This window comes from Acanthopagrus latus, chromosome 19 (assembly GCF_904848185.1).
Source record: "Acanthopagrus latus isolate v.2019 chromosome 19, fAcaLat1.1, whole genome shotgun sequence".
Taxonomy (NCBI): Eukaryota; Metazoa; Chordata; class Actinopteri; order Spariformes; family Sparidae; genus Acanthopagrus; species Acanthopagrus latus.
The window spans coordinates 20,160,725-20,187,166 of NC_051057.1; the positions used below are offsets into that span (position 1 = coordinate 20,160,725).

The 26,442-nt window shown below is 41.8% G+C and overlaps 1 protein-coding gene across 2 annotated transcripts in view; it reads right to left on the reverse strand.

Moving 5' to 3' along the window:
* tmtopsb (teleost multiple tissue opsin b) overlaps positions 1-26,442 on the reverse strand; it is a 45,714-nt gene that overhangs the window by 10,178 nt on the left and 9,094 nt on the right. The window contains exons 1-2 of one of the 2 annotated variants that reach the window (XM_037078333.1): positions 22,237-22,737; positions 12,054-12,382 (exon numbers count right to left, since the gene is read on the reverse strand). In XM_037078333.1, coding sequence (XP_036934228.1) covers positions 12,054-12,382; positions 22,237-22,603 — 696 coding nt within the window. In that variant the 5' untranslated portion in view covers positions 22,604-22,737. Of the gene's footprint in view, positions 1-12,053; positions 12,383-22,236; positions 22,738-26,442 lie in introns of those variants that run through there. The other variant, XM_037078334.1, reaches the window with a different exon arrangement.

The following is a 26,442-nucleotide window of genomic DNA, read 5'->3' on the forward strand; positions in this document are numbered from 1 at the left end:
TCACCCGCACATACGATCACGCCATCACTCATTAAAACAGCGGATATTATACACAGATCCTCCAGAATAACACCAGAAGTGAATCAATTGCATTTTTTTATTTCCAGGAGCTGCAAACACTTGAACCCAAACAACCGAATCCTCTTCTGCCAACACAAATACATTAAATATTCCTAAATATGACAATTTAATTTAAAACTTTTGACAAGACTCACTGGCAAACTTCCATTATTTAACATCTCGCTGATGCCTAAGTTTAGATTATTCTTCACTCAACACCTTGTTGGGGTTTTGTTTTGTTTGTGATGTGGCCAGTTTCTACATGTATGTGATAAAATCCTCTGTTCTGACACACTAAAATCATCTATAGGATATTTGTCAAGGGCTGACCCAAAAGCTTCGAAGCTCGTCATAATCTATCAGTATTCAAACGACAGAAACTGATTCAAGGTGGAGACGTTCAAACTCACATCAGCTGCACCTAAAACAATTAGGTTTAGTCTCAAAACCTCTGCATTGCATCACGTTACTTTCAGATCAGGAGGTGATGGAGGTTAAAACCATGAAGGCTAACAAGCCAGTGACCACTGTTCAAGACTGCGTTCTGGTATTTGTAAGCGTGAAACCACTGGATGTGTTTTGATGACAGACCACAACGTTTTGTCGCTGGATTTTTCAGGGAAACCTTTTCAAGCCACTTTCGTGTCCACAGCGTCTCCAGCTGTGTTTGTCTCAACAAACCTTGGGGATTTTTCAGCTATGGCAACCAAACGAAGTATTTTCAATTATGCTTCAATCAATCAAGCACAGCAGTGTCACAAGAAGAAATTGAACTTTGCCAACATTAATTCTACCGTCTGAGTCGGAGCTCGAGGTTGTGGCGTTGGCTGATGTCTCGCCTCATTTCTCATTTGAATCATAAGTACATTAAAAAAAAAAATTAAATAAAATCACATAGTTAGTCCCACACTCCATGTCAAAGCTTCAAATATTCGTGTAATTGTTATGGAGGTTTTGAAGCCCCTAAATTGGTTTTCAGGACAGCCCTACATTTTTCAGACCTGTATTACAAAAAGACCTTAACGTTCAACGACAAAAGTGAAAAAGGTGACAGCGAGTTCAAAAACGGATTCACGTCTCTGCAAGCTGATTTCCACACTCACAATGAAATGAATTTAAACCAAAAGACTTTCAACTGCTGAAAAGAAACCTGAAGGAAATTAATCTGCATGACCCAAAATATCTCCCGAGAGCGAGAGAGGAGCTTGATGGTGCTGATGTTACGGCAGCCGGCTCTTCCATCAGGTCTCAATCTTTGAGCTTTCAAAGTTTGAACAATGATCTGCTGAAGTAAATCATCTCGTCCGCGTTACTCCGAGCAGACGGCGCCCCTCTCAATCCCGGTGACAGCTGCTGCGTCAGCTGTCGAGGATGTCAGACGAATATTTCAGGCATCGGCATCGACTACCTGGAGTCACTCTTAATGGCAGAGCACAGGCAGAACGTGGCAAAAAGCATAATATCTTACAACGCGTGACAGTTTCAGGTCAATAACGGGCCAGCCGCTGCTCCATCTTGTCTGGCTGGCTTGCCAAGAGATCAGCACCAAGAGCTAAAAGGTAAACGAAAGAGCAGAATGCAGTCGGGGCTGTTTGTGATGCACGCGCGTCTCTACAAAGTGTGAAAAACCTTCCGAGCAAATACGAAAAAAAGGTCAGTGTGTTAAATAAATAGTTTGACATTTTGGGGGGAAGACTCATTTTGCTTTCTTGCCGAGAATCAGATGAGAATCTCGATACCGCTCTCGTATCTGCACGCTAACTATAAAGCTGGAGACAGCAGGCGATTAGATTAGCTTATCGTAGCATTGACGCAAAGACATTTTTACTTTTTTGGCTTCTGTACAGATTAAACAAACATGTTTTTTATGATCGTTAGAGGAGCCGCTTTCCTTAGCGAGATTGTTTGACTTTTGAATTTTGCTTAGCTTTATATATATATATAAAAAAAAAAAAACACTGGAAGGGATTTTTAATGTTTAATAGCTCTATATTCTCTATATTCTGCTCAAGACGTCAAATCTTTTCAACTTCATTTACAGACGTCTACAGAACTTCTTCTGCCTCAAAATCCAAGTTTTTATGACGGCTACGTTTTACCTCGTGCAGCAAAAGCTCTGAACTCTGAGCCTCAACCTCAGTAGCCTGCAGGAAGCGCTCAGATTACTGCTAGCGCTTTATATTTTGGTTTACCAAGACTAAAATAATAATATCTGATGAAGGCCAGATGACCAAAGCATGGTGTGGAATGAATCTGATTAATTGCCAAACAAGCCCTTTTGCTTTTTGCTTTGACAACAAATCGTTTTTTCAGGCGTCGGCTTTTTGTTCAGCTCTCGTTACTCTGGTCGCGCTGTAAATGTGACTCCTGTTACAGAGTCTGTAACTGTAGTCTCCACTGTCTGACTTCGTATTGATGCAAAAGACAAAAGTAATGTAGTGTAACTCAGACCTACGAGCTAGCCTTATGTTGTTATCATCAAACTAATGTAATTTAAGATGTACTTACAAACATATTTTGTAAAACTTTAGTATGGTTGCCCACTTTTACCAACGGGCAAATGTCCTATTCAGCCTTCATGTGCAGTAATGCTAAACAACAAGGCCTGTAGAGGCGAGATTATCCATCATACTGAAGGGAAGGACAACAGAGACAAAATGTGTACATTGCTGTGCAGAAGCAGAGGCTGGAAGTCCATCCTGAATCTTAAATCTCTGCCTCATATTGACCAAACAGACGGAGGAGCCCCAGAGCCGCCCGGGAGACTCCAGACACGGTGAAGATTATAGACGTTTATTAAATCCAAGCTGCTGTTGAGGAGAAGTTTTTGCGGTGCATCAACATCATTAGAAACTGTGAATCTTGGCAGCATAAAAATCTTCACTTTCTTTCACTTTATACATGTTTTTTTTTTAATGGATTCTGCCACTTTGTCCATCTGAGAGAGAGCAAGATAGCATAAAGTAGCTGCTGTTGCTGAAGTCAGCTATAAACCAAGATTGGTGTAAACCGGAGGGACGGACGGAGACAGGAGCGAAAGTCCCAGGATGAGGGACGGTGTCAATATAAACTCAATGGTGTTGTCAGAAAAGTAGACCTTCACAGTTATCAGCTGCTTCTCAGCCCCTCAGGTGATGTACAGGTAAAATGAAACGTGGCGTCCAGAGACGACTGCTCGAAAGCTTGATCGGCTTGAGCGGAACTTGCACGGCGAGTCTGCCAAGTTTTGGATTTGTTGAAGTCCTCGGGGCTTCAGAGAGAGTCGTTCTTTGAATCTCTTTATTTCATTACCTGTTTGCAAAAGTGTGAGACGGTTTATAATTCACTTGTAGCAACGTAGCATTTGAAGCTAGCCTTTGGGTTTTTACACCTTTATCACTAAAATATCTGTATCTGGGATTTTTTTATTTACTCTTTTGATACGACACTATATAAATGCTATAATGGAGCGTTTGAGACAGTGTTGCTGTTGTATTACAAGCACTCCTGCACATGTAATCACTTACAGATACAAGCCATTAGTCTGAAACCGCGACATGAAATAAGGAAACAAATCACATCATTCAGACGGAGAAATACGGCAGGATTATTATTTTCTAATAACAATAAAAACGACTATGAGTACCAAATAAAATCAAATAAAGCTCACACTAAGAGGGAAAAACTGCTGAAGCCTGAAAAATCTTGCCTCTCCACTATGTTTCTTGCTCTTGTACAGTGTCAGGTTTCAATATACAGTATACACACACACACACACACACACACACACACACGCGCGCGAGATTAAATCGCATCCTGCAAAACTCTGGGAATGAGTTTCAGTGTGTGTGTGTGTGTTTGCCCTGCAAGTGAGGAAAAACGCATGCTGTGTAAGCAGGGGTTTATTCTCCTCCCAGGTAATCTTACACCTGGTCTGCTGAGACACAGTACACACACACACACACACACACACACACACACTCGCAGGGCAAACACACACAGCCGAGCAGAATCAAACACACTCTCCTGACTCTCTCTGATGCCGATCTTGATCACCTTGAGCGTTTTTCCTCTTGTCTCTTTCCTTTTCTTCCGTAGAAACACGTTTGACGTTAATTAGCCGTTTTTGCCAAACGATCTTCGCACACCGACAGATTAGAAAATCATCACATCACAACAAACCCGCGGAAACAATCAGGATTGTTATCTGCTCATAAAGCTGGAGTTGTTAACCGTCTGATTCTTGTTTTCAGATTCTGGCAACATGTTGTTTTAACGAGTTGAGCCAATTATGAGTTGGGTGATTTTGGTTGATATAATAAAAACATGAAGTGTTTTTTGCAGATATGCTATGACTTCTGCATGTCGCGCAATGACTAAAACTCTTAGAAAGCTGCGAATGACAAAACTAAACACGTGAGACAAAAGCAGTTATCTGTCTGCCTTCAGGCTCGCTGACGACTCTGCAAAAATGATGCTTTATCAACCGAGAAAATCAGCTTTCCCAACCTTCCCTCTGTGTCATCAGCACGTGACACCAGAGCTGCAGTAATATCTGTTTATTCTCAGCAGCTCAGCAGTTCGTTTGATGCGGCCAAGAGAAATGTCACTGAACTGGTTTACTCAGAATCCAGTGAATCAATAGACTACAGTAAGAGTTCACACCTTTATATGTTAGCTGGGATGGCTATGAAGTTAGCAAACAGTTTCCCATTAGCGTCAATTTGAAGTTGTGTTTTTTTGTCCCCCGGATGAACGTGAGTCTTGAGTTTGTTTTGTGTGTTTTCTTGTTTTCCTCATGAGTCCAGTCTTCCCCTCCAAGCTTGTCTTGTATCTGTTTAAGACTTTTGTTCGATCATTGTCGAGTCATCTGTTGAGTTTCTGTGATTCCTGCTGTCGTTGGTTCTCACTGTCTCGCCGCATTTCCCCAAATAAACTCCATGCATCTTTGAGTAAAGGCTTATAATTGACAGAGGTGGGAAGTCACAAGTACAAGTACCTGGTCACCAGTACTTCAGTAGTTTATAGTTTGGAGCTGAACTTATTTCTTTTACTCCCTTCATTGGAACTTTCTACAACATGTTCAGAATAGGCTTGTTACTTTAGTTTGACACATTTGTTGGGAACTGTTGATTGCTTCTATTTTGTGTCACTGCAGGCCGCCTTCCAAACATCACAAGACTCAGTTCATTAATGTATATGACACATGACGGATGTAAAAAGATGTAACAAGATGGAAACAGACAGCCGGCAGCCCCCTTATTTTCTCACTTTGTTGCTGCTTTACGAACCCAAAATGGCGTCCTGGGAATGAGACTCAACAATCAAACATCTTTGTGGTGCGTTCAGGAACAGCTCGGACAAAACCTACTGATTCTACATTGTCTGAATTATATTAATATGACGTGAAGTTCAGTTGGATTTGCACAGAAATGGCTGGTCGAGCTGTCCTTCAGAGAGTTTGCATTACTTGTATTGATAATGTATCTATCTATCTAATCAGAATTACATATAAATGGTGTTTATTAAGGAAATTATGTTACTTTTAGGTCAGTGTGGCATTATAAAGAGTATTCTCCTGTCCATCAGGTCCACAGAAAACACGTGAACACTCATCAACCTCAACTATGAATACTAATAAAAAGGAAAGTGAGGCTGCTGTGACTTGTTGTCGACAATATCAAGGTCTGCATTAAAAAAAAAAAAACAAATTGAGGGGAAAGTAAGTGTCTGGCTTCCTGCCTGATAAGGAAAAAAAAAAAAATCACAGCCATGACTCTTCCACGGTCGTCTCGTCTCTCAACCATCCCTTCTCTGTTTACTCCTCTATCTCGTCTTCTCTCTACGCCCACAGGGATCCATCAACATACAGTACATGCCACCGTCTTAATCCGACACTGACAGGGAGCCGGATGCTGAGAGACTTCTCACTACATCTGGCTCTGTTTTCTTCACTTTTAATTAATTCCGAACGCGTCATCGGCTAAATAACTGAGGTCTGAGGAGCGACTTTCTCTCCCTCCCTGTTCCTCTTCCGCTGATCTAAAAAGGCGTTTAATGACAAATTGCGGCAGATGTGGATTTGTCAAATGAACAAACGAGCCCGTCTCAAATGAGAAAATTGCCCAAATTAATTTCAGGTGTCTGGTTCGATCGCTAACGAGAAACGGCGTCGTGCATAAGAACTTTCACTTATCGTCTTCCACACTGCAGGAAGTGACTGTTCTGTCAGCTTAAATCACCATTTTCTTTTTTGAGCGAAGCTGATGCTTTGTTCTCTCTAATAATCTTTGTTGGATCGCATGAAAGTCTTCCAGGAAGTCCCTGACAGATTGTTTTTTCCCTTGAAGTGGTTGGAAGATGATTAGACTGTGACCCAAAACCATCTGACGTCAAACTGTCTAAACTACACAGTGCTGTGAATAGCTCGTACAAGAGTGTTGTTACTACGACTGTTTCAGAAACGTGTTCTAGCACATTGCTTCACTGCAATGGAGAAAAGATCATGAACTGGAATTGGTCGGCGTATTCTTCCTGAACATGGAGGCTAAAAAAAGTCTGAGCAAACTGTAAAACGGTGCTGATCTGATATGAATCATTATCCTGTTATTCGCCTCTCCAAATGATATTGGCTCTACCGAGGCTCTAATTTGCCATTTCTCGAGTTGGGATCATGTTTTTCCGACTTCGGTGTGTTCAATGGTGGAGCAACAAGGACGACAACCTTTTTGCATTTTATCACTCAGAGTGTTTAAACAACACCTTGACAGCTGTTTCCGTTATTCTAGCGACAAGAAAGAGCGAAGGAAATGATACAATGACTTGACTTGGTAAAAGTTTCTTACCATCAACAAAATCTTTACTTTTGTCGACCATGTTTAAGTCTCTTATGACGTCAACTTGTTTCAACTCTGCAACATTTCCTAGTTTTTCTGATTATTCCGACTGCACATAAATGCACAGTTAGCCAAAAACAATGCACCCGCCCCCATTGGTCTGGTGAGATGCAGTGCATTATGGTTGTTGTAGGCCCAACAGAATATTTCAGCTCTTTTTCCATTTTCTTTTGCCACGTAGTACCGATTTCAAAAGATACGCGGCAATGCTGACAGGCTGATGTTGAGCAGGTTTACCATCTTTGTTTAGCTTAATACCTACTTTCCATCCATCCATCCATCCATCCATCCATCCATCCATCCAAGCTAAAAAATGGGGAAGATTTTGCCCCCAACCAATCTTGATCATAATTGATACAGCCGGACCTCTGTGATTAACAGAAATGTTGACACAGCAGATTTGACAAAATGCCTCTTTCCTTCAAAACTTTCCATAAGAAAAAGGAATCCTTCTCTTCTGGACCTCTGAAAATCTCCTCTCCACTTTTCTGTGCAGCTCTCATTCAATGTAAAATGCCCGAAACAGGTTATGATATCTAAAAAACGAGGAAAGCGTGTATGAAGAAATACAGGAGAATCGTGATCCCGGGAGGAAATCAGGAGAGGGCAATGAAAAATGGGTCAGCAAATATGGAGAGGAGAAAAGCAAGAAGTCCTCCAACCATTTGTGTAATCTTCTTTTCCATTTTGCGACACTGAGGTCATTTCAATCTACCCCACACTTTCTTTTCTATTAAGTCAAGTCAAATGTATCAGTTTAAAAACAACATGAGTTGAGCAAAGAATCTTTCAAAGCCAAAGAAAATAACAGAACACACTAAATAAAATCATGTGTAAACCCACAGACGTCAAGATAAAATCCCAGAACAATATAAAAACGAGTAAAACAAACATAATAAGAGTCTGTAAAGCAGCAGCAGCAGTTTAATTTTGAGCAAAAGCCAAAGAACCAAGTAGCGTCTTGAGCTCTGCAACCAAACGACTCACTTATTTTCAACATATTCGTCACTGTTTAATCGAGAAACTGCTTTCTGTGTGACGGCAGGATGCAGAGACCCAGAGAGGCACCGGCACATGAACCAGCAAATGGTGTGGCAAATTAAATTCTGGTGCCAGCGGCATGAACCCGTCAACATCCAGGTCTCACGGAGATTCATGGCCGTGAACAAACACATTTAACCAGGGGAAGACACACAACGCGCAACCAAACACTGAGGAGAGCCTTAATTCTTAGATACACTCTGTTTGCATGTAGATCCACAAAAAAACCCCCAAAAATGATAATTTATTATCAGGCAAAAACAAGAAGCTACACTTTCAGAAGAACAGGGACTGAAGTCATACATACACAAACACACACATTATTGTGTGATGCACGAGTTGTTAAGTAAATACATGATACGTAGCGCTGTATCGCAGGCAACTGGACTTGTTTCTGTTACTTGAAGATGTTTCAGCTCTCATCCAAGAGGCTTCTTTAGCTGTAGCTAAGCAGAGGGGAGTCGCAGGCTTTTAAGCTCTGTGTGGGAGTTTCCTTACAGAGTTGTTAAAGGACGCGTGTGATTCGTTGACTCAACCGGCCTCCACGTAGGTTGCTAAGGTTAGATGAGCCCTGAATATTCACACCTGGGCTCACCTAAGGTCTCTGGAACTCAGAGCTCACACGTGTCCTTAATGACTCTGTAAGGACACTCCCACACAAGAGTTTAAAAGCCAGGAACTCACCTACAGTTGAATACATGACTTTGAAACATCAGTACTGATTATTTTCCTTTGTAATACGGGAATAAGAATCCTTCAGGTGTACACGACGATATATATAAAGGCTGTAGCTGTGAGTAATGGCTGTGCCTCGTGACACAATAGCTGCTTTGAGTTGCGAGAGGACGCTGCCGATGTGCAATTTAGGCCAGAACGAGTTTTTCAAGGACCGTACTTATTTTCTGGCCTGTGATGACGACCGCTCATCAAGCGGGTCACCATCGCATTGTGTGCAGAGAAGCACTTCTTGGCCTCTCGCTTGAAATCAGACCACTTTTTTTCTTTCTTTTTTTTTCTTAACCTCCATCAAAGCTCGGGGCTCTGAACTCCAACGTTCACATTTTCTGTCACTTTCTGTCATTTCACCCGCTCCATTTTGCTGCTAAAGCCAGAACCTAAAGACTCCACCTGATGATAGTCTTTTTCTTCTGTCAGTTTGATCAATCATTACTTAAAAGTTCACACTTTCTGTTCTTCATCTGCTTCTCTAACATTTCTCCCCAACACTAAGCTAAATTCTGGCCCTTTTATATGCAAAACAGGTAATCGGGGGGGTGTTTAAAGCTATTTACAGTAAATCCTGGGGATGGTCACACAGATCGTGCTCGAGTTTTCTGCGTGAACGGATGTTAGAGATGTATGAAGAGAAGACGCGTGGGAACAGACGTACGTACACCAGATACATACACAGAGGTTCATACATTTGGCGGCAGGTATTTAACAGTCACACAAGGCCAAAAGCCGAGTTTGTCTCCCCTGTGATCAGCTGACGGTGGGTGTGGAAGGTTCTGCAGCCGCGAGCTTTAATGAAGCTCCTCGGCGGAGTTTAAATGAAGACAGTTGTCAATAATCCTGTCATTAACACCAGCCGGTGAGACAAAACCTGCTGCTCTCGTCTCCCGCTGCGTAATACCTGCTATTTTCAGCTTGCACCGTGTAGGTTCAGGGAACACAAGATAAAGATTTTCACTGACAAAAACTGAATATGCAAACTGACCTGAAAGAACAACACAGTTTCATTTTGTTTTACTTTGTTTACATGTGGCGGACCCTGCCACCCTTTTAGCTTCAAACAGTGTTCTGGTGCCTTAATTTCCTCTGAGAACAGCTTGTTTATTCAGTTAAGATTAAATATTTATAAGATTGTATTATTACCTCGTTAATATTATAAATATTAAAATACAAATCTGAGTTTGAATTTATGCTAAAAAAATACACGTTTACATTATTGACGAGGTAATAATGAAAACTGTGACGTGTTACTAAACAGATCAACATTGTGTGAGTGGACGCACATTTTTAAATCAGTTTATTTTGTCTTTATTCTACCTATTAATCACAGTTCACTGGCTGTTATTTTGATGTTTTCCTCTTTCCCTCAGTATTTTCAACAGAGATGAAACCGAATAATTCAGACGTCAGATGTGTTATTTGTATCTGAAACAGTTCTGACCCCAAAAGAAGAATTAATAAATGATTTTAAGTCCACAGTATCACTTACAGCACTGCCGATTTCTTATATTCTCATTGGGTCTGTGTGCCTTTTCATCTGTCAGTCTGTTTGAACCACCGATCGGTGTTTTGCTCTACATGTACGAGACAATTCAAACATTTAGAGCCTCAACCATCTGACTACCAGATCAAGTTCATGTGGCAGGTAATTCCAAACTTTTCAGGAGCGATGTACTCAAACGTGAAACCTTAGCACACAGCCTGCAAAACCTTGACGTATAATTTGAGTTTGAGATGGAAGGAGGTGGAACGACATGCGCGAGGCGGCAGACAGATGTGGGATATCAGGATCAACAGCTGGAGCAGGCAAACTCTACAGATGACTCGGCAAAGACCGAAAGAAAGACCGGACTTAAATACAAACGAATCTAACGAGCGGATGATGTGCAGGTGGAGGCAGGCGGAGAAACACGGGGGAGGGTAATGAACGGAAAAACACTTTTGGAACGGAGGGACGGAGCTTATGAAGGAGATCAGTGCAGGTGTGGAGAAGGAGGGAAAGCACAACAGTGGAAAAAACACAAAACAAGCGTACAGTGAAACTGAAATGACAGTTTCCTGTTTTGCTGTGAGGTCCAGTCGTCTGCAACAGATTCACAGGTCACGCTTCATCTTTCTCCACTTCGACTCGGTGATGTTTGGTCCAACAGGAATATTAACGTGCTGGGTGAAGAAACTGTTTCATCACTATGTTGAATACGTGTTCACACTAAAATGTAGCCTTGCTCGCATGAACCAAGGTCACATTTTAAATCAGGCATGATGCAAAAATATATATATATATATATCTATAAAGCGAAGTCCAGCAGGTACAGAACAAGTTCACAGATCCAAATCTATAGAGATGCTTTTTATAATTCAGTCATCAGTCTCACTCGCTGACTTCATCCACCTGTGCTTAACAAGAACACGAATATCATGATGTATTTTTTTGGGGATCTTAAATCAGGCTGCACTGACTCCTCGTCCAAGCTCAGATCAGCTTTCTATCCACTTTCTCTCCCTACTTCTTCTTCTTCAAACAGAAGTTTGATCCAGTCAACTTTTGAGGCAGCTGAGAGGAGAAACAAAGAGGGAAATCAAACCTGAACCAAAACTTACACTACTGATTGTGAAGCCACGCCGTCTACTACAAACATCTCTCAATCTTTCACCTCTCATCCCTTCAGCTTCCATTATAGTTTAAAAACCTCCTCGTCTGGCCAAAACGAAGATTTCTTAGGACTACATGACGGAGGCTGACACGATATCTTTACCAGTTCAGGGGCAATTTGCCACGATTTGTATTCCAGCCGCCATCCAGATATTCAATCGTGTCTCAGCCACTCTTGTTCCCAATCTTCCTGCATTGACGTGTAAATTACATTCAGCAAATAATAATAAAAAAAAAAATCTCATGGTGTCCGTTTGGCCTCTCGGTGCATCACCGCCAGCCAGAGAGGGAGCAAAGAGAAAAGAGAATAGATTGGTGTTGGCAGCTTTAATAAACGACTTTGTCGAGATGTCAAACCTGATCGGAGAGATTTTTAGATCAGCTGATGCCTGGCTTCATTTCTCAGCTCCTTTGAAATGTATGAATTCATATTCCCTCCCCCTCGCTTGTCAACATCCCTGATTGAACATTCAGACTAGCTGAAGGTTTTTCATACAGTGGTGGATCTGTTATCCAGTGGATCTCGTGTCTCTAGATAAGGGGGCGTGAGGCTGCTGGTGTGCGCTTGAAGCACGTGTCAAGATGCTTTCTCTCTGCTTTCTTATCTCAAATCTATCTTCCTTTAAACCATCTCATAACAGAGCCCGCATTATGTTTCCTCTAGTCCCTCGTTTACTCCCGCATCGTCTCACCTGTCTGATGGTGTACAGCAGCTTGCCGTAGGAGTAGAGGATGACGCAGAACGGCAGCACCAGGCAGAAGGTGAACAGGCAGACGACGTAGGAGATATTGTTCGGCGTCTGGCTCTTCCAGTCCACCGAGCAGGTGGTGCCGGGACCCTCGGGCCCGTATCTGCTCCAGCCCAGCAGCGGAGGTACGGTCCAGGCCACAGAGTAGAGCCAGGAGAAGCAGATCCCTCCCAGCACCGGGCGGTACTCCCTGCCGTCGGCGACATTGGGCGACATCATGGTGCAGTAACGCTCGTAGGACAGGACGGCGAGGGAGATCATGGAGACGAGGCCTGAGGGGGAAGCACAGACACGTGGTCGGTCACAAACGAAACGTGGCAGTAAATGAGCGATAAGATCCTGTAAATCTAATCAACACTTAAGCTTTTAAGGAGCCGTTTGTCCCAAAAACAGAAGCATCTTCTCTTTAACTGGGTGATAGTGATCGAGCTGCTTTTGCATCCACAGTGAAGTCAATTTTCTGCTTGTTGTCTCATCACTGAAGTGGTTTTTACGCTTGGACAGCAGCGGCGTTCACCAGCTGACAGTCTGAATTCCACAAAGGGACTTCCTGTTATTCCCTCTGGACCTCCTTCTTCTTATAGCAACACCGAATAAGCACAATTTCTTCCAACTCATGCCCGTGTGTGTTTGTTTCAGACAATCTTTCTGTCCATGTTTGCTTCCTTTTCCTCATTTCTCTGTATTATGTGTCCACACAGCAGTGGTCACTAAATATGTTGTATAAACTGGTATTTGTGGCCAACTCGCGTTTTCTCAGAACAACAGAGACGAATTGTCAAGCAAAAAAAAAAAAAAAAACACAAGTATTTTAAGGGACCAGGTTCTTAAATGTGAAAATATCCTGCTTTTTTCTTGATTGTAAAATGATTTGATATTTTCAGATGAATCAGTGGTGAAAATCATCAAACTTGCCGCCTGCTATTCACTCAATCAAATAATCAAACTATAAGGACGTCATAGCTCAGCTGATCAGAGCTTCTGGAAGATGTAACACCCAGACTCACAACCAATTCATGTCTCATCTAGAGCTGTTTAAGAAAACTGTTTGGAGATTATCTTTAAACTTCTGGGATTCAAAAGGATATTTATCTTCACTCCTGTTTATCAACCTGACTGCAGCAGTGTCACGTTTACTTCTTTTAACTCATTTTGTTTGCACTTTAGTGCCTATAGTGTTAAAATAAAACAAACTAAATATCAGTATTCACCAAAATTAGTTCAAAAACTGGTATTTGTGGCCAATTGATGTGTTTTGAGAAGCTGACATTTGTTTTTCTGTTTTTGTAAAACTCCACACTTTAAGATTTAGTTAATTTACTTCCACTTCCGATCCACGGATGCGTTAAAGTTTCTCTGAGCACCTGGATGCATCATATTTTATCATTTTGCCCAAGAGATGACTCTCGATGTTGTAGCTCTAATGAAGTGAGAAAACTGGGAAAAGCAAACTACTTTTTATGCAAAATAAAGAATTTTGTAAAAGTAAGTCGAGTGGATCAAACAGTGAGCCTCTGCAACGAGAATCTGTATCCTTGCTGTAGATCCGATTTTATCCTCACACCCTCGGCGGTCTGTGGCTGACAGCCTGTTTGAAACATCAAGTCAAACACGCACAGAATCACTGATTTGTGTGGGAGGGAAGACGGAGGACGGCCACATGTGGTTCTTTCTCGACGTGTTAATAGTTTAATCGATGACTGTGTCCTGTTGCAGTGAATTGTTGCTGAGGTGACTCAGTGTAAAAATCAGGGCTAATCAGCAGGAACGGCCCGAAGTGCTGCTTCAGGGGCACTTTACCTCTGAGTTGCATAGGGACAGAGACTTTGATTAGGGGACAATCATGGCACTTCCATGTATAGTGATGGTTTCTGATTGGCCGACTTGGGTGTGGCGGTGCAGGTAAGGGGGCTGCGGGCGGCCGTGGGCGCACGATGGGTCGAGAGCAACGACAAAGATGTCTTGAGAATCAATGGAAATTATATTGTGTAAGTGAGTCGGCGTAAACCTGTGTGTGTTTGCAGGTAGATGAAGAGGGCGTAAGAGCCTCTCTCCGTTCTTTACCAATGCACGCCGGTGAGACTCAAACAGATGCTTCGTTAGCATACTGTGAGAAAATAATACAACGTCAAATCACGCGGGAGTTTTCATTATGCTGATTACAACTGACTTTTAAAGAAATACGGAAGAAAAACAAGACATTTAAGCCAATAAATGTCCTTATGAGCAGATTTATAAACTCCAAGGATTTATGCATGTTTTGATACAACACATTTTTAATTATATGCTGTATTTTCACATGCACAATATATAACATCTGCCACCTGGGGTCTCTCAATTAAAACAAAACACGTTACGGAGTGTCGCGTGGACATCAGGGTTGGTGTATAGTGGACAAATTACATCAATACTACGGAGCACCAGTATCTATAACGGTGCTTAAATCTAACCTGAGATTTACAGTAGCGGTTTCCTTTTTAAATGTTTGAAATCCCAATTTCCTCGTGTCCTGTTCACAATCATTTCCATATTGGTCTATTGGCTGCACCTTAATTACGTGCTGCTGCGCCAACAAACCTGAATAGTTAGACTACCACTGTAAAATATATTTCTTGTGATCCTAAATGTGAAATAACAAGCTCTCTCTTCACGTAACTGTTGATCTTGTGATCACCACATTAGTGATCTCAACACAACAAATCCCTGTTTTCACACCATTGTGTAATTGCCGTGTCGCCAACAAACCGCTGATGGCTTTTTGACTGAACATCTGCGGGAGGAGCAAACAGAATCTGTGTTGAAATTACTGGCGGATTACACAATCATGGATAAATAACTCTCGTGGATTGTTTAACGGGAGCGCTCGGCAGCTTCCTCCTCACAGTGGTCGATTTTCCGTTCGTTCCCTGTAATTATTGCACGGTCGTCACTCTGAGCCTGGCGGGGATGCAGGGACACGTATTAGTCCTCTAATGTTGGCTTTGATTCAAACGTCGCCCACTTTGATTCTCCACCTTGCATTTTAATGTTTCTTTCACCTGAGGCCTGATTCCTCGTCATCCAACTTCTTAGCAGTGCTGAATGGATTTACGGTGACCGAATGTCCAAAGTCTGAGTCAGCGCGGGAGCTAATCGTCTGTCCTTGTCCCCTGCTGTTCCACCTCATCCCACTCTTTCCCCTCAACTCTTTCTTTCTGCCTTTCTAAATCTGAATGACCCTCTTCCTTATTCTCCCTCTGTCCCTCTCACTCTGTAACTTTCTACCTCTCTTATCTTTCTTGTTTAATATCCAACCGCAGGAACTCTTGTACCACATCAGGCCATTTCTTGAAGTATTATCTAGATGCTGCACAGCATACGAAGAGCACATCCAACATACAAGAAACCAGGATAACTTCTTCTATGGGATCAGTGAAACCTGATTTTTCCTCAGCTGGATTCGTCCCGGAGGAGTTCAAGTTCTTTATTTGTCACGAGTGACATCAGTCATCTTGTCAATTAAACGTTGCCGCTCTCGCACGCCGGCACCAAAAATACTTTCAGTTTATTACATTTTGACAGTTTCAAATAACACTAATGTGTTTAAATTTCTAGATTCAATCGTGCTTCATTTTGACTGTTTTCTGAGCGTTTTCTCACCAGTCGACTTGTCGGCAAAAAAGATTTTTAAAAAATTGCCAATTAACGTCTGCAGACCACATTAGTACGTGTCTTAGGTACCATGTTGACCTTTCTACAACAAATGTCATGTCGTTCACATTACATGGATTTAAGGAGGATGATGGTGGAGTTACAGTTGCACAGGCTGCCAAGCCAATGACCACAGTTCGAGACTGCGTTCCAGCTTTTTAAATAAAATGTGAAGCCACTGGGTATTTTTCAAGGACACCAAACCAGGTGTACTTAACAAAACCTTGTGACATCTCCAGATGGGTTCATGGCGACTAAAACAGATATTTTAAGACAAAATATAATCTTCTCCGGATCCTAACCGAGTGGTTTTTGTGCCTAAACCCTAACCACAACCTAACATAGACAACTAAACTTAACATATTTGTAGTTTACAGACACACTGCCAACATTCATTCTGGCACCTGGGTTGTTAACCTGATTTATTCTCCAGTCGACGCTTCCTGCTTCTATTTATGCCGCTTTTTGAAAAAGCGCACAAATACAAAAAAGACTGAAACTAAATCCTCTGTCTGTCTCTCAGATATTACATAACTTTTACTCTCAGTCATCCTGCAGCTGAGAGAGAAAGTGAGAAGAGGGAAGACTCCTCTGTGACTTCATGAGGAAAGATCTTATTCCAGTGACCTGATGAGGCTTGATTACAATCTCCGCTAACAGTCTCCGACCGCACGGTACAGTAGCTCTGATGCAGCCTGGGTGATTTGCAGCGGGGCGGATGATGCTTCATTAGGGAATTAACAAGCGAAGTGGATTCTGTCTCGAAGGCAGACGGTGAAACGAGACGTCTCAGTTGTGTTTTCACGTCAGTCCTGCCAACCTGAGAGATTCATTTGTGTTTTATGAGGCCTGTAAGTGACACAGTATCTCTGCACAGACTGACTGAACAGAGTGATGCGTATTCATGAGCAGATATTGGTCAGTAACTACTGGAAGTAATGGATTACATTTAACTCTGTTGCTGTGTTTGAGAAGCTTTATCTCCAGTAATATTTTTTAGGAGAATTTCTGATATAGCAGGGTGTCTTCAGTGGCCTCAGAAGGTATTAAAAAGTAATACAAATTAAAAATTAATTCCTAAAAGTTTCAAATATTTAACACACAGATAGTGATGTTATTTGTTTTATTGTTTTGTACATGACTGCAGCCATGAGATGACTTTTACACACATAAATACCTAAAAAGTCTGAGGAAATATATTGAATACATGTTAAAATAATAATCAATAATAATTTTTTCGCAGCAGGGGGCGTCACAAAATACTGTATAGTGACAGATACTAACTCGTAAATCACATTAATGTTCTGTAAATAAAATACAGTTTTTAGATTTTTTTCAGATTTAGGACATTTACATGTATAATAACAATGAAGTTATCTTTAAATATAGTCAAGGACGGTGCTGTTTGTATTAGATTTTAGTACATAATTTCAAGGGAATAAATAAAAAGAGAAATAAACAGGAAGAAAAATAATATTTCTCCAAGTTTTCCACTTGGAAGTTTTTATTTCAAACTCAGAACATTTCTGATGTTTGTTTCTTGCAATTTCATGACTTAATATTACTTTTTTTTCTCTTAAATATGTGTTTTTTTTCTTGTGTTTCCAGAACGAGTGTGCAGGAGGCTTTTTTCAACGAGCCCATCATCTCATCATGGACTCTGATTTTAGCAAATGCATGAATAAACTTAAATTAATAAATCCTTATTAATGGGTTAATCCGTCTATTTCACGCTGCTTATCCTGATCCAGGTCATGTTAATTCAATTAATTGTATCATTCGAAATGATGTCAGAAACTGCTGGAAAAATCTGATGGAATAGAAACAGGTTATTTTTTTCCTATTTCCATTTTTTTTTAAAAAACAAAAAAACAAACGTCGTCCTCTTCAGCACAGCTGGGAACACGTCTAATCGTGGGTTGTTTGTCAATCAGACGCCACTGAACAAGACAAATGTACTTTACCCACTTAACTGCCTTTCTCATTATTCCACTTATCAACAAAGGCCCACTGGGATGCCAACTTTTCCTGAGAAACTGCATAATTTAATGCACTTAATACAAAGATACTGTAGCTAAATATCCACACTAAAGAAGGGATGCAGTTTGAGCTAAATCTCGTCCTCGGGCAGCAATTTTTTCCACTTCAGTCTCATTTGAACTCTGCAGAGTTCAAACCTACAACTGCATGTATCCACATCACATTCGACACTTCCACACATGGTGACTTTTTCCAATCACTTGGGACTCGAGGAGGTCGGCGACAAACTAACAACCATCAAGATTACTTTTCCGTTGATCGACAAATCAATTAACCGAAGGACAAAATGGCAACAACAAATGTGATCGTGGACACATTTATCCATCAAAAAACGTCCTACTTTCACAGCAGACGCCGTTATCCTTCTACAGAGGAGATCCTGGGATCGCAGCCATTTGATTGACAGCTCATTTAAGCAGAAATGAGCATCTATACCCGCCCTAGAGCCCACAACAGCCAATGAGTGATCGTGCAGACATGTGACCCACTCTCTCTTCTTTCTCCTCCTGTGAGCCACTTACTCTCCAGCCTCCAGGTGACTGATGCCTCATGTAGCCAATCAGATTTCAAGTCCAGCAGTATATAGTTTATATTAGTTTTTAAAGCCCTAAATCTGAAAATTATGCAGTTTTATGTGTTTTGGACCTTTGAATAGGTTGTTTTTTTCACCTCAGCACTTGTTTTTGACCATTTTATAAGCACAAAGTTAATGTACATAGGAAATAAAAAACAAAATCAGTTTTGTCCCTTTTTTTTTTACCATTGCTAACAAGCTTTCCATCCACCAGAATACAATGTGAGTTAACTTGAAGCTCCACTGTCAGTTATTTCTGGACAGTTTCGACCTGAGGCACCAATTTCTTCTTGTTTTTCCACCATCTTGATCGATTCTGACCAAACTGTCATCAATCATTAACACCTTGCATAAATCTTTGATGCTAGGGTGCCCATCTCTGCACTCCATAGTTTTAGGGGAAAAAAAAAGCCAACGACCAACCCAGCCACACAATAACACCTCTAAAGCATCTCATTCAGGTCTCTTTCGGCAGTGAGCCTTTGATGCTGTTGGTTATTGCTTGTTTATTCTACAGCTAACTTCTAACAAGCACCAGCAGAAACAGAAACACTGTGCAAAATTCATCACAGAAGATTTTCGGGTTGTGCGAAAACTTCCAATCAGATTTATAAATTGGCCGTGTCTCATTGAAGGGCAACTGTTGTTTCTTTTTTGGAAGGTGTGTTTGTTTGTATTGGAGAGCTGTTGACCCTGTCAGTAGCAGTATAGTGGTGTTTTGGGGGGGATTAAGTCAGAATCCTTCAATTTGATGGAGAGAAAATTGAGAACAAATTCAGGTCAAATGGTCTGGACTCCAGAGAGAAAACAAATTAAATCAGTGAAGACGAAACATTCTTGCAAGTCCAGACTACATAGAGGAAACAACTGATTTAAGAGCAACAACACCTTACTGTAAGTCCAGAGTCCAAAGAGAAAACAACAAATTTAAGAGCAATAACAACTCATTGCAAGTCCGGACTCCATAGAGGAAACAACTGATTTAAGAGCAACAACACCTTACACACTGCACTTTACTGTAAGTACTGACTCCAGTGAAAAAGCAGGTGATTTGCAAATCAGTGCATGTTCAAACTCCAGTGAGAAAATAAACCACTAATGAGCCACAACATCTCACTGCAACTCCTGACTCCATAGAGAAAAAAAGGGATTTAAGAGGAACAACCACTCAGTGCAAGTCCAAACTCTACTGGGAAACAACTGAATTAGAAGCAACAATACAAAATCCTTCTTGCATTTTCTGTCAACAGTATCTCACATCTTAATGCACTTTACTATGAGTCCTGAATCCAGGGAGTAAATAACTGATTTAAGAGCAACAACACCTGCATGACAGACCAGACTCCATAGAGAAAACAACTGATTTAAGAGCAACAACACCTGCATGACAGACCAGACTCCATAGAGAAAACAACTGATTTAAGAAACACATCAAATCAGTGCATTTCCAGACTCCAGAGAGAAAACAAACAACTTAAGAGTTACAACATCTTACTGTAAGTCCAGTAAAACTCAGCGCAAGTCCAAATCCTAGTGGGAAACAAGTGATTTTAGAATGATTGCAATGACATATTGCTGCAAGTCCAGACTCCACAGACAAAAAAAACACCTAATTTCAGAGCACCAACAATGACGTCGAACTGCAAGTCCAGAGAAAAAAAAATGATTTTAAGAAAAACAACACCTCACTTTAAGTCCAGACTCCAGAGAGAATATAAACAACTTAAGAGCTACAAAATCATACTGTAAGTCCAGTCTCCATAGAGAAAACAACTGATTTAAGAGTAACACCACCTCAGTTAAAGTCTAAAAGCTCTAGAGGGAAGCTGCAAAAGCTTTAAGAGCAACAAGAGCTGCCCCAGTGGGCAGTAAAAGTAACAGAGCGAGATGATGAAGAGGTGATAGCTGATGACGTCTGTCCTTAAGTCTGTTTCGACTGATTTATTCACTAATATCTGCAGTAATTCACAGAGGCACGAAGAGAGAAGTTCATCTAAATTCAGAGAGAGCACAAAAACACTGACAAGCACAGCAGGAATTCCCCTCAATCATCATCTCTCTCCCTCTGTTTTTTTCTTCACACCGGTGGCTCGAAAATCATGATCCCAGTTACTGAGAAAAGGGTGACATTAGTGATTCAAGTGATCATACTGAAGCTGAAAGGTCACATGTTTGATCCAGCGTTGGTGAAGAGCTCTTGTAAACAGACGTAACCTCTAAGGATCACGATAAGAGCCTATAACAAGAGCAGATACATTATGTAATACAATCAGAAATGCCTTTTCCGTGTTTTTTAGAGCTCATCTCTCCTGCATCCTCCCTCCACAGTTACCTCTGGGACCGAATCTGACTCATGACACATCACACTGTCATATAATTTATGTCCCCCAAAGGATATTCAGTTTGCAAGCTTATGGCACGGCTGAACGTTATCGACGGTCAACAGCACGTTACCTTCACCACTTAATAGGGTTTTAATTAACTGCATAGTGACACAAGTAAACAGGATCTTAATCATATGATTTGAGTGAGTTCTTTGATTCCCTTGAAAGCTGTTCTAGAGAGAAAATGTGGTTAAAATCAGGTAAAGGAAAGTAAATCAGCCATAGAGGAGTCTGTGATGCTGCTAATCCTGAAAAACACTCAATTTTGTCCATTTTCATCTGTAAAATTTTGGTGCTAATAAAATCTTTTTTGACAAAAGTGCATGTTGTGCAGAGTGGACGCACTGAAACAGGATATATTAGATATAACATTTTCACGCTTTCACCTCGCTTTTAAGTTAATATGATGAGAAAAGAAGGTAATGTCTGAAATTACACACAGACACGGTGGTAGAAGAAGTGTTAAAATCCGTATTTTCTCTTTTTTTTAACTGTTAGAGGTGAAAATCAGCAAAAATGTTTTGGATTTAAATATGAAATTAGGCTGATTACCTAAGCTCAAGACTCCATAGAGAAAACAACTAATTTAAGAGCAACAACATCTGACCATACCTTACTACAAGCCCGGACTCCAGAGACAAAACAACCAATTTAAGAGCAACTCCTAACTACAACCAGACTCCAGAGAGAAAACGACCGATTTAAGAGCAACTCCTAACTACAACCAGACTCCAGAGAGAAAACGACTGTTTTAAGAGCAACTCCTAACTGCTACCAGACTCCAGAGAGAAAACATTCGATTTAAGAGCAACTCCTAACAACAACCAGACTCCAGAGAATAAATAACCGATTTAAGAATAACACCTTGCTGAAAGTCTAGAGCAAGAAAAGCAAGAAAACAACTGTTTTAAGAGCAACAACACCTCACTAAAAGCTCAATTTGAGAGCAACATCACCTTACTACACTTTACTGCAAAAGTCAGGGAGCCAGAGAGAAAATGACCGATTGAAGGGACACAACACTGTTAAAGAGGGCAGGAAAAGTAACAGAGATGGAAGATGAAGCTGTAAGTGAGGGAGAAGAGACGTCTGCACTTGATTCTATTTCAGAATTGATCAATTCTCAATAAATGTGATCGATTTTCATGTTTAAATTCCTACTCAAAGACGAGCAACCAATAAAATTCAGAATATTTTTGCTGCTTAGGTCGTTATTGCATAAACGTGCATGATCAGACTGACAAGAGGGCAGACTGGATACAATATTCTCACTTTCAGCCATATTTTAAAGTCAATATGCCAAGAAAATAATAAATTAATAGGTGGTGAATGATCACTTATCAAAATAAGAAGGCAGATTAGATTTAAAGAGGCGTTCCTTTGGGTCAGCAGCTCTCCAGTGACATGTACCAAATACAATTAGAAATCATCAGCTCACCTAAACATGCGTTAACGAACCCGTACCAGACGCACCCAGCGCGCCCGATCAGCCACCGCCCCTGGGTGCTGGCCGCGAAGCTGAACGGGGTGCCCAGCACGCTGACCAGCAGGTCGCTCGCAGAGATGCTCACCAGCAGGAGGTTCATGGGCGTGCGCAGAGCCCGGTACCTGCAGAACAGCGCGAGCACCAGGAAGTTACTGAGGAACCCGAAGGTGCCGATGAAGCCGAGGCACACCGCCACCACCAGGTGCCCCCTCGGGCTCAGGGTCGGAGGAGGGAGCGAGCCGGACACCTCTTCGTACGTCGCCGCCGTGCCTCCCTCGGGACAGTGCGCGCAGCTCAGGCTCACGTTGCACACGATCATACCGGGCTGAGTCGCGAAGTTTGCACCGGCCCGAAGTTTGCACCGACCATCCGGTCTCGGTGCTTCTCATCCGGTCAGCCCATCTGGAGGAGCGAGGGGGGCACGGGGGAGCGCGCTGTGGCACCGCGAGCGCATTAGTGAAGAAGACAGAAAGAAAGACAGAAAGAAAGAAAGAAAGAAAGAAAGAAAGGGAGAGACGAGGAAAGAAAGATGTCTGAGGTGGCTTTACAGTCCCAGAGAGCTGCCTGGAGAGTGAGTGAGGATTCACACAGCAGATGCCGGGGTCGCGTTAGATCCGCCCCCTCTCGCCGTGCGCTCCCGGTCCGGAGAGGTGCGCTCCTTTTCGGCGTAAAGCGCGAAGTGCGACTGAGCTTTTATCACCCGCAGCGCCTTTTAACGCGCTGGGGGACACAAACCCTCAACATGAGGAGGTGTGTGAGTGTGTGTGAGCACGCATGTGTAACAACCTCAAACCCACCATCAGGCCAGGGAAGAAAGTATTGCATAACAAAGCTGCCTGTGGCTGAGAAGGGAAGTTAATATCACACCTCTGTCTTCATGATTCACTTGTTGTGGTCCAGATACAGTATTTCAGCTGAGCTCAGAGGAACTGACTTTAAGGCTGTGACAGGTGCTTTCTGTAGCAACCACAAGTTACTAGACCTCACTATATCCCCAGACTCCATGAAGAAAACAACTAATTTAAGAGCAACAACTCCTCACTGTAAGTCCAGACTCCATAAAGAAAACAGCTGATTTAAGGGCAATCGCACCTCATTGCAAGTACAGGCTTCAGAGGAGAAAACAAGACATTTCTGTGCAACAACAGCATCTTACTGCACTTTACTGCAAGTCCAGACTTCATACAGAAAACAACGGCTTTAAGAGCCATGGCGCCTCACTGCAAGTCCAGTCTCCATAAAGAAAACAACTGATTTAAGAACAATTGCCCTTCACTTCAAGTCCAGACTTGAGAAGAGAAAACAAGACATTTCTGTGCAATAACAGCATTTTACTGTGCCAGACTCCAGAGTAAAATCATATGATTTAGGGTCAACTGCATTTCATTGCAAGTCCAGACTTCATAGGGAAAACAACTGATTTAAGAGCAACAACGCCTTAGTATAAGTCCAGACACAAATTTGTGGCTAAAAGGCACTGGACATGACTATCACACATCCACCATCATTACTTATTGCTTTGGTCAACATAAAGTATCTCAGATGGTCTCAGAGGAACTGGTTTTAAAGGCTGTGACAGGTGCATGCAGTGCTCAAGACTCCTCTCCTCTGCTAACCAGAGGAAAGCCGTCAGCACACACATTTAATTAAAAGGAATCACTGATTACTTGTGTCAGCAGCAGAGAGAATCCATGATGCGCCTGATAGGAGGGGTCAGTGCTCTTCCCTCAGGACAGGACACACTGATGTGATGGCCTGAGGTTTAAAAATACTCCATGTAGCCCAATCATTTCCTTAGATGCGGGTTAGATAATGATTTATTGGCTGATCGGGTCACTTCTTGGGGTCAGATGAGGAAATGTAATTAAGATACCTGACAACAGGATGGGTATCGGTAGTATCGGCTGCGCTGTCTTTATCCTAGTGATTGTGTCGCTCCTCATTCTTGGACACATTTAATTCCAAAACGGGAGTTTTTGGTTATTTTGCGGCAGAAAAAATAGAAGCTGTCGCGTTTAGATCAGACACTTCCTTTGCGGTTAAAGGTGAGAGGAAGTCTGTTGTTAGTCTGCTGAGGTTAAAGGACAAAAATCAGTCATCATCACAAAAAACAACGTGTTGATGATGTCTTATGTTACATCTGGAAAACGAGATTTTCTGCTAAAACGCTGCCACCGTCGCACCTTTATCCAAAAACAGCAGCTTTTGTGATTTGGATAGTTACAGTTGCAGTTTCTGTGGAGCTTCTATGTTGTGCTGCATCCTTGTTTACGTTAGCGGCCACCTGAGCCCGCGTCAACCAACATGCTTTGGATTTGTCATGTAAAATCTTTCACAGCAGCAGAATCGTATTGTCCACAGTCTCATGTTCTACAATCCACTCACATGTGTTAATCAAGAAAGCGAATTATTCATGTAAACAACTAGAAATTGTTACATAAATCCCCTTCAGTATCGTGATCCATCGCGCGGGGCTGGATGTAAGGAAGCTGCATTATTCTCCACAAGTAGCCACTCGTGGGAAAACCATCAGCGTATGTCTTTGAGTCGTATAAATAAAATGTCCTCCCTCTGATGAGAACAGTTTAAAATAATGGGCCTTTGTGAACTTATTATGCAGGTAATGCACATGTGCGCACACATGTTGCCCCCCCGCTCGCTGTCGTAACGCCGCGTCTTAGCCTTTGATTACACGTGTAACCTTGCCAACAGATGCACTCTTACATCTCCAAAGGGGGATGAATTATTAATACGACAAAATGAGCTAATTTAATTCAATTTGCTTCATTAAAAACGTAACCAGTGTTCATTAAAAAAAAAAAAAATTCCAGGGTATTTTTATCATTACAGGACACTTTCCCTGCACTTATGTCTCTCAAAGGACCAAAATCTGTCATTAAATATGTTGTTTTAATCGTTATGCTCTGATAGGAGTCAGATTTATAGAGTCAACAAACAAGGCTGGTTTTCCTCACGTTGTTTATCGAATAAGTCCAAAACATTTTCAAGGTTTTGAACTTTTTATTTCCCTGCTAGAGGAACAAAATCAGCCACAGGATACAAAAAAATTTAGATCCATGAAATGATTGCAGGAACACTGCTGGTCGAGTCGCAGCGCCGCAGCGATAAAGGTACGTTCCTAAAGTGATTTTCCCACGTTTTGAAGTTGAGAATTCAAGAAGAGATCCACGTTTAGAGCAAAGAAAAGACAAACCTTTTGTTGAAATTCAAAGAAAATCATTGAAGCTTCAACTTGAAAGTGAGAGTCAAAAGGAACCACAGTGACACGCGGCCTCGTTTCACCTCCGAGCGTGACGCCCCGGCTCCCCTCACAAGGCTAAATCCTGACGTTTTCACAAACAAACCGATTCTCGTTCTCTTCCACCTGTTTGAGACTGAGATGTGGATTTCAGTAAAAGATTATGACATGATGGCTAAAAGAACAACTGGTCGACGTGCAGCTTGTGTGTAATTCTGTGTGATTAAGGACGAAAGGTAAATGGAGATTAAAAGGCTCTTAATTACATCAGAGAAAGGATTCTGTGTGCTTTCTGTAATTGGTGAAGGTTCGGGGTGTTTCACAGCTGACTGGTTCGCTGACTGACAGCCCGACTGGTTAAATGGTTGGTTGGCTGGCTGATCGATTCTTTTGACCGACCCTAATTGATTGGCAGACTGGCTGACTGACCGACTAACGGCTTTTTGCCTTCAGCAGTGGGCCGACTGACTGACTGAACGGCTGTTAAACAACTAAGAACTTAAAGACAGAATCTCACTGACATGTATTTAAATTACCCAGAACACTATAACGAGCAAGACTTGAGAGGATACGTCAAAAACGTAGAATCGCTAGTTTCAAGTCTTCCTCGTTACAGAGTGATTGTGAGCTTTGGTCCTTTTTAGAGTAAATTAGACGATAAAGCAGTGTGTGATAAGGCTACCATGTGATTGACAAGTCGTTACCAAGACGTGTCCTCGGTCCAATCAGGATATCCTCCCCACCTCCACCCTCTCGTCCAGGTGCTGTTTGACCACTTATGGCCCCCCAAAAAAACCAAGATGGCGATGGCCGATCCACAAACCAACAAGTGGCGTCAACTTCAGCGTCACGATCTTGTCAAAGGTTTCTATCCTGGAGGACACAAACAGGATGTAAAT